Source organism: Hippoglossus stenolepis, chromosome 10 (assembly GCF_022539355.2).
Source record: "Hippoglossus stenolepis isolate QCI-W04-F060 chromosome 10, HSTE1.2, whole genome shotgun sequence".
Classification (NCBI taxonomy): domain Eukaryota; kingdom Metazoa; phylum Chordata; class Actinopteri; order Pleuronectiformes; family Pleuronectidae; genus Hippoglossus; species Hippoglossus stenolepis.
The window spans coordinates 3,978,118-3,987,140 of NC_061492.1; the positions used below are offsets into that span (position 1 = coordinate 3,978,118).

The window sequence follows — 9,023 nt, forward strand, 5'->3', positions numbered from 1 at the left end:
AACCATTGTATTGCACAGACAGAATGAATATTGCACAGTTAAGAGTTAAACCAGAGAATTAAACAACAACACTGTAGTCGCTGGTGGTCTGTGCATGAGTCATAATTCATCTGTAGTGATGAACTGCAAAATTCCACTTAAAAGTTTTTCATTTAATTCTCATACTTGTGGTAATGGCTCAGAATCAGATAATCAGAGCACCAGGGAAGAAGTTGTGGAATAACACTAGAGACTGGATTGTGCAAAGTTAAAGGGAAGTTACAGTCACAGGGCAGGACAACAAATGAAAAGTTGTTGAGAAGTGGAATATAACTTCTGACGGGATTCGGGATTCTTCCGATTCTTATTATTGTTTCTGTGGAATAGCAAACTCTCCGTGATGCTTCACAAAGAGTTTTACAAGAAAAAGAAATAGAAAACATCATGTATGTAGGTATAAACTACATACAGACACAAAACTAAAGAGAATCAAGGTCTTAAAATAGAGACATTCTTCAAAACAGGCTCTGATCAGGTGATGAAACAGAAGACACCTAAACGTCAACTGATATTGTTTTAATTGCTGCATATTTATTAAACACTTTCAATAAAATAACCAAAATAACATACAATAATGCTGCTTTTTATCCGTTTACTGGAGTCATGGGGCCCAAGGCAGCGGCCAGGTTAATGATCCACATTTATTATAACTGTTATAGATCAGCAGATGAAAATTCAAATGGATGATATTTCACTAATCTTATTAAAATGCACATTTCATTAGTTGTGTGATACCAGCTTACTATTTGAATCATTTAACATTGTTTTATTTGATCTTGTTTTTTACTCTTTTCTCATCTGTATATTTTCATTTCTGTCTCACACTCAATCTCCTGTTGTTTGCCTTCAAGTTCTCATTTGAAGTCGTAAAGCAGCTTGGAACTATGTTTGGAAAGTTGCTGTATAAATCAAGTTTATTACTTATTATTAATGTCGTTCTAACTGCAGTGCACTTAACAATCTGCATCCATCTCAAACCCCTCTTTACAGTCAGCTCTGCAGGTTGCATGGATCCTGTGTGAGGCCACGATGAGCTGATGACATTCCTCTCAGTCAGTATATATAGTTATTTTCTTGGCACTGGTCTGAAATGATGATGTATCTTTAGGCTGTATTCAAATAAAGGGCCTGACATGCCGGGACACTGGATCTGTAGGATACGAGCAACAGGCCTCGAGGCTCAGTTCCATGAATGTGAGCGTAAATTACAGTGTGTGTGCAGTTTGCCTATATGTTTGCATGCCTCGACTTAGCGCCCTGCGTGTGTGACTGTGTGACTGTGACTGTGAGCAGCTTTCGAGACAATTGCGCATTTGCTTTGCCAACTTTTCTGCGGTGCGTAAAAATACAACAAAAAAAACCAACTAATAAATTAATTTAACTTCATGAGGAAAGTGTTTTGTCTTAATTGATTCTAATGAGCCTGATGATGGGAGACGACACTGGCCACAAGGTGCGCGTTCACCTGGCTGCAGTCATGGTGGTGAGGCTCGAAGGGGGGGAAATGGGGCAGGGACTGGCTGACGCGTAATACATGCATTGACGTGCACGCGTGCACGCCCGATGCATACATAAAGGAGAGCAAACACTTCAACTCTTTCGGGGCCAGACGGCAAAAATGTCAAGCACGCGGGATGCTGCGCTCCATCCAGGAGGAGCCGGCTGCGCGGTTTTACGCGCGGCGGCACCGAGCTCATCCAAGAAGACCCCGAGGCTCCCTGCATTCAGCCTGGTCCTCTCAGTGATGCTGCTCGCCCGGGTCCAGCCAGCATCCGCTCATCCCCAGTGCCTGGACTTCGAGCCTCCGTTCCAGCCCCACTGGCACCTGGAGTTCTGCAAGCAGTACGAGGAGTTTGGATGCTGCGACCAGCAGACGGACAACACGATCGCGGAGAGATACTGGGACACTGTGGAGCAGCTGGAGGTGGAGGGTCAGGAGCTCTGTGCGGACATGCTGAAGGAAGTCATGTGTCAGGTAAGTGCTTTCTGTGTGATTCTGAAGATGCTGTTGTGATGGATCATAATGTTTTCTGACCCCAGAAGTTTTATTTTCACAAAATCGAACATTTCTTATTCTGCAAACACCTTTTTTATATATGATAGACCTGTGTTTTTACCTTGAAATCCTAATGTACACTGTAAACTATTTGGAAGTCATAGTCTACAACTATAACTGGTTTCAGGTTAAAGGCGTCATGAAGCTACTTTTGTAAAAGGAAAAAAGTCTTGTGCAACTTTGGTTTAATTGGTTCTAATTGAATCAACATTTATGATTCTCCCCCTTTTTTATCTAATTAATCTAAACTAAAGTGGAAACAGTTTAGAAGAGGTGAAGATGTTTTGTTACATCAATGTTCTGAATGACTTTATCACTGGAACGAGTTTATCTTCCGACACCAGTAACACGGCAGAACCACATCACAGCAGGTTGTGTGTGTGTGTGTGTGTGTGTGTGTGTGTGTGTGTGTGTGTTGTGGTAGGCTCCTGCTGAAATGCTCTTTTGAAAACCAGACTTTCTGTGTCCTAACTGGACATTTCCATGCTTTTAGATTATTATTTAGGTATTGTTTGACCTAAAGCCTCACTCAGATTGATCTTCAGCTCCTGTGACACTCAGTCCTCTGTCATGTCTCATGTGTGTCTCATCCAGGAGTGCTCTCCTTATTCCGCCCACCTCTATGATGCAGAGGACCCGTACACACCCGTCAGAGAGCTGCCCGGCCTTTGCTTTGACTTCTGCACTGAATTTCATAGCAAATGCGGGCACGTGGTTAAATATCTAACTGAGAACAAGCGGCTGCAGGACACTGCTGAGCGGGACACGTCCACGTTCTGCGCCCTGATGGACCTGTCGGACCAGGACTACTGCTATCCCAATGTTTTGAAGACCCAGGACCTCAACGGCAACCTGGGGCAGGTGGTGGAAGACCGCAAAGGGTGTCTCCAGCTGTGCCTGACCGAGGTGGCCAATGGTCTCAGGAACCCCGTCTTGATGCTGCACAGCGGCGATGAGACCCACCGGATGTTCATCGCCGAGCAGCTGGGCTTCGTGTGGGTCTACCTGCACGACGGCAGCCGGGTGGAGCAGCCTTTCCTCGACATGAGCGGGGAGGTGGTGACCACCCCCTGGCTGGGGGACGAGAGGGGTTTCCTGGGCATGGCGTTCCACCCCAAGTACCGGGTCAACGGACGCTTCTTCATCTACTACTCGATCGAGGTCAACAGCAAGGTGGAGAAAGTCCGGATCAGTGAGATGAAGGTGTCCGATCACGACATGAACATGGCCGATCCTTATTCAGAGAGGTACGCACACGCAGCAGTTTCCTTCTGTTCTTTGTCATGGCTTCCAAACTTGAACAGGTTTGAATGAACCTGCAGAACCTGGAGAGCTGTTTTCAGTCTTTGTGCTAAAATACGCCAACCGTATTTAACCGGATCCTTTTTCTGAATCCAGGGTCATTTTAGAGATCGACGAACCAGCGGCGAACCACAACGGAGGCCAGCTGCTGTTTGGTTTGGATGGATATTTGTACATCTTCACCGGCGATGGTGGAAAAGCTGGGGATCCGTTTGGGAAGTACGGCAACGCTCAAAACAAGTAAGGTCACGATGTCTAACAATTTAAATGTCAGGATTTAGGTGAAATATTTGTTCTGTGTTAGATTTTAACAAACAAACTCAACTATTTATTCACTATACATTTAGCATATGTCAACATTTAATTAAAGGACCATGTGTTGGATTTAGTAAATTAATATGATATTCATAATTATGTTTCTATTAAGAAACTAGTAATGGGATATTTAAATTGCTGGAATCTGCAGCCTCACCACTAGATGTCAGTAAATTCTACACCTTTGATCAGTTATCTATCTTCAACTGCTTATCCATTACTTTTAAATATTTGAGTCATGTATACATTACTTCAAGCAAACTATTTTAACCATTTAACCAAAACATTTGACTATTCAACCTCTTGGCTACATCTAGTTAACTAGTTTAACAAGTGATGGTTAACGATCTATTACTTTAGCTTAAGTTTACGTCATTTAGATTTGATTACTCGCTGTTTCAACCAGTCATCTACTCGTTATTCAGTTTCACGCTCTCTCAATCCCAGTATGCGATGGTAGTATTCAGGTGTATCGTCTCCAACTGTTTTTTACTACCCAGGAGTGCTCTGCTGGGTAAAGCACTGCGAATTGATGTGGACCTAAGTGACTCCAGTGAGAGGCCGTACAGGATCCCAGCTGATAACCCGTTCATCCATGACCCAGGCGCCCGGCCTGAGGTGTATGCATACGGGGTCAGAAACATGTGGCGTTGCTCCGTGGACCGCGGAGACCCCGTGAGCCGCTACGGCAGGAGCAGGATCTTCTGCGGAGACGTCGGTCAAAACCGCTTCGAGGAGATCGACATCATTGTGAGAGGAGGGAACTACGGATGGAGGGCGAAGGAGGGATTTGAGTGCTTCGATCTGAAACTGTGCCACAACTCGTCGTTGAGTGAGTGTGTGTTTAAAAGTCGCTTCTGCCATCATGTACGTTTCTTTCAGTCTATTTCCGACGCTCCAGATTTGAGTTTGCACGTCTTTCTCTGCCACAACAGACGACATCCTGCCGATATTTGCATACAGCCACCATGTTGGGAAATCTGTGACGGGGGGGTATGTGTACAGAGGATGTGAATCACCCAATCTGAACGGCCTCTACCTCTTTGGAGACTTCATGAATGGGTAAGAGTGCAGCTGATCGGAGCCAAATACATTACTCCAACTGTCTCATTAAAAAAAAAATACTGTTTTCAGCTTGTGGAGGAAAAGCCAACTTGTTTTCTCAAATTTATGTGTCAGTCTTTTTGAATTTATGGAAAAACGAATGAATTCCAATCATGTCAGTTACTGGGAAGACTGGAAACAGAAGGCCAGGTTGTGTTCAGAAGTTAGAAACCCGCTGCCAGAGCTCACCAGTCCGTTCCCAGTCTGTGGCTTCGTCAGGCAAGAACTCAAATGAGCCTATTTCGATAAACGATTCCTTCAGAATTTGATGTGATGGAGATTTTTCTTTGGCAAGAGCTCAGAAGACAAATTTCTCACTTCTAAATGATTAAAACATGCAGGTTTCTTCTCCTTCGTTTTAGTTGTGACTTTCTTTTCTTTAAAATGTAATTTTAACACGTTTTAATCTGTTCTCTTATTTAAATTAACATGTTTTTACTTTGAGCTGCGTTTCTTGTATGAAAGGTGCAACACAAATAAAGTTAATTGTTATTATTATGATTATTATACTGTTTCTTGTCCTTTTTGCAGTCGGATAATGGCGCTAGAGGAGGATAAGACGACGGGAGTCTGGAAAGAAAGGAGTGTGTGTATGGGTGATAAGACAACATGCTCCTTTCCCGGACTCATCAATCATCACCACAAGTTCATCATCTCGTTCGCTGAAGACGAAGCAGGTAACATTTCTCTCGCTGCCTTTAGCGCCTGGATTTCATCAACGCCGCTCACATGGTTCCTGTGTTTCTTTTCCTCAGGGGAGCTTTATTTTCTGGCCACTTCGTACCCCAGCACCACGTCTCCCTTTGGAACCGTTTTCAAATTCATGGATCCCTCCAGGTAGAGCGACATTATCAGAAATCATGCATGCTTTGCTTTGGATCATCGACATAGATTCATACAATATTCACCTGTTGTCAAATTTATCAAGTCACATGGAATCACTGACGTTTGGAACAATCTTTAATACAATAGAATCAAAATCATAGTTGTTTAAAACACAACAACTGTTTTAATGAATGTCCAGAACTCCTTTGGTTTTTAAATCACACTCCACACCCTCCATGTTTAGTTTTTTTCCAAGTCCAGAGATATGTAACTTCTGCTGTCTGATCACGAATATCTATTACAGAGAAGTAGATTTTATTTAGAAGAAATCATCACTTTCCAGGCCAATGGTGCATTTTACTGTTTCCATATGTTCTATAAACGGCTTACAGAGCTTTTGAAATCGTTCATAAAACAATAATGAAAAGAAAAATTGAGGATGAAAAACAATATTTCCTTCTTCCAACATAAATTAGCGACGAGTTGTGACTTAATTTTGAGCTTTATTAGCGAATCTGAACTGGAAGGACCTTGTTGTGGACCGGCTGCCAGGCGCGATACGAGGGTTTTACTAGTTCCAGACGACACGGTTCTTTGTTCTACATTCAGCCTCCATATTGTTGCACATAAAAAATGCACAGAGCACCCATGGACGTTATGGCGTTAAAATGCAGCGTGGTCGGCACATTGTTGGTGCATCGCTATCGGGAAGCAGCAGAGATCTGTGGCACGACCGACCAACGCAAACCTGGTCTGAAGACAGTGGTGCAGTATTTCACTTTTATTTTGAGGGCACAATATCAAGGTGGTTATGTGCATCTACATAGACAGGTGCACAACACATGCTTTTTTTACTACCTGACAAATCTGCCTTTATAACAGTGATCCACCGAGGTGCACGTAGCATTTAAAGTGAAAGTGAGACGGTAATCTGATTGGTTTGTAGCATGTGACGCCCCAAAAACCCAACAGTGATTAATTAGGAGGCTGAGTTCAACCCCTTTTGAATCATGTGACCGATGCTGCAACTTTTGTTTTCCTCCGTCAAACTAGCCAAAGTGGATTTGGACACGTCTCGAATGCTTTGGACCGTGCGCTTGGATCGTTAAAACTCAGCCATAAACCAGAATACACTGTTATGGTCGTGGCCGCGCCACTTGAGGTGTTTTTTGGTCTCATTCTACAACCAGGACAAATTACATGTTGTTCGAAAGCATTAAGTCTCCTCGTTCTATTTGTGCAGAACATTTCAGTGATCCCCACATCACGGCGACAGCTGTTCTCCATTTTCACGCAGCTTCTTGTCTTTTTGGTTGTTTGTGAAGCAGGACACATGTTGCAAGTGCTAAAAGCGACGCACAATTTTCACCACAAGATTCCTACGAACAAAAAGAAGCCACACCGTGGTCCAATAAATGTTTTATTCTGGAGACACAAAGCCAACAACTTGAGTAGTTTTCTTTGGAAATGCTTGATTGCTTGATACCAGGGTTGTGACCTTATTTAAAAGATCAGTAACCTTTTTATTTTGGGGACGTATTGTAAACAAAAATGCTGGTGAATATGGTTCAAGGTTAAATTTCTACTTCTGCAGGCGAGCTCCTCCGGAGAAGTGTAAGCGGAAGCCGCTGCCGGTCAAAGTGAAGGGGAAAAAGCTTCCATTCGTGCCCAGGGAATGTGAGTTACCTCAGTTTGCACTTCAGATTTTCATCACCTCTTCTTCTTCCTATAGTTGATGTGTTATTATTTCATGGTGCGCACATACCAGACTTGTTGAAGAAAGACTTTGACTGAGCTTGTCTGACTAAGTGGAGTGAATTCAGTCATTTATACTGAAATAAATCCAAGGCGATTTTCATTTTTTCTGGTCAAAGTAGTGCAGTAAATACAAACACATTATGTACACAACATGTTATCAAGTCAGTTTAAGGGAAAAATTCATTGTTGATTGTCCCGAGAAGAACCTGCTCTCAATTTTATGTCCACATGCTGCCAAATTGTAAAATGAGCTCATACTGTCAGTAAAACTATAAAAAACTGTTTCTCGAACACTTGAGCCAAACATTCTACACAGCTTTGTAAAATGCGACATAGTCGATGTGGCTGCGGAGCAAAACAGTAAAAAATGACCTATGTGCCATTTCAGTGACGGTGCTGGAAACCAACGAAAAACCTACGAGACCACCGCCGAAAAACATGAAACTCATCACCAAACCTCCAACAACGAGCCGCCGAGTCCAATCTACGACGTCTCCAACGAAGGTGACGGCGTCCGCGGCCAAGGTGACGTCCTCTACGAAGATGGCGACATCTGCAACGAAGGGACGACGTCTCCAACGAAGGTGACGACGTCCGCGGCCAAGGTGACGTCCTCAACAACGAAGGTGACGACATCTGCAACAAAGGTGACGACGTCTGCAACCAACGTTACGATGTCTGCAACCAACGTTACCACGTCTGCAACCAACGTTACGACGTCTGCAACCAACGTTACGTCTGCAACCAACGTTACGACGTCTGCAACCAACGTTACGAGGTCTGCAACCAACGTTACGATGTCTGCAACCAACGTTACGACGTCTGCAACCAACGTTACGAGGTCTGCAACCAACGTTACGAGGTCTGCAACCAACGTTACGAGGTCCGCAGTCAACGGTACGACGTACGCAGTCAATGAGACGATGGCGAGCACTGTGGCGCTAAAGGGGAAATCACCTGAAAAGAAAGCAAAGGAAAAAAATACGTTGAAACCATGGAGGAAAAGCAAAATCACGAACAAGCAGGAAGCCACAGCACAAAAGAAGAAGAACACTTTGCAGCAGAAATCCAGGGAAGAGTCAAAGAAGACCACGGCGGGAAAACCCGGCGGTGAGAAAGATAAAGTAAAACCAAAGGCCAAGCAAACTGCCACAGACAATTCAAAAACCGACAGTCTGAAGGCCTCCAAGAGGCTGAAAGTTATCACCATCAACACGAAGAAGAAGAAGGAGATTCCCCAGAGGAAAGCAGCACTGAAACAAATCAAACTCGGGAAGAACAACACAAAGATGAGAGAGTCTGCAACAGAACTTCAGGCTTTCATGAACAAAACAAACTTTAATGTCAAAGGCAACAGAACAATGAGAAACCCACTTCAGGTTAAAAGCAAGAAAGATACCAAAGCACTTTGAAACATTGTTTTTAATATGTCTGAGTCTTTATTTTGATATATGTTTGTATGTGAAAGTGTTGTTTCATTGTACAGGAATAGTTTGTTATTATGGGAAAAAGAGTCAATTTGATTTCTAGCCAAGAATTTGATGATTGATTCCAGTAACAAATCTGTTCAATAAATATGAAGCCGCAGCCAGCAGCTAAACCCCTAATGCACGTTCCCCCACAG

The 9,023-nt window shown here is 43.4% G+C and overlaps 1 protein-coding gene across 1 annotated transcript; it reads left to right on the forward strand.

Moving 5' to 3' along the window:
• Positions 1-1,657: 1,657 nt before the first annotated feature.
• On the forward strand, positions 1,658-8,318 carry hhipl2 (HHIP-like 2). Its single transcript, XM_047341689.1, has 10 exons — positions 1,658-2,014; positions 2,690-3,342; positions 3,494-3,637; positions 4,213-4,544; positions 4,648-4,774; positions 5,348-5,493; positions 5,572-5,653; positions 7,236-7,318; positions 7,788-7,911; positions 7,964-8,318. The coding sequence occupies exons 1-10, from the start codon at positions 1,658-1,660 to the stop codon at positions 8,316-8,318; spliced, it is 2,403 nt and encodes an 800-aa protein (XP_047197645.1).
• The last annotated feature ends 705 nt before the right edge of the window (positions 8,319-9,023 follow it).

Excerpts from the sequence above, each read along its gene's own strand:
- hhipl2 (XM_047341689.1), top strand. The coding sequence starts at position 1,658 with ATGTCAAGCACGCGGGATGCTGCGCTCCATCCAGGAGGAGCCGGCTGC. Across the intron at positions 3,638-4,212 it reads TACGGCAACGCTCAAAACAA|GAGTGCTCTGCTGGGTAAAG; the intron begins GTAAGGTCACGA and ends TTTACTACCCAG. Across the intron at positions 4,775-5,347 it reads TTTGGAGACTTCATGAATGG|TCGGATAATGGCGCTAGAGG; the intron begins GTAAGAGTGCAG and ends TCCTTTTTGCAG.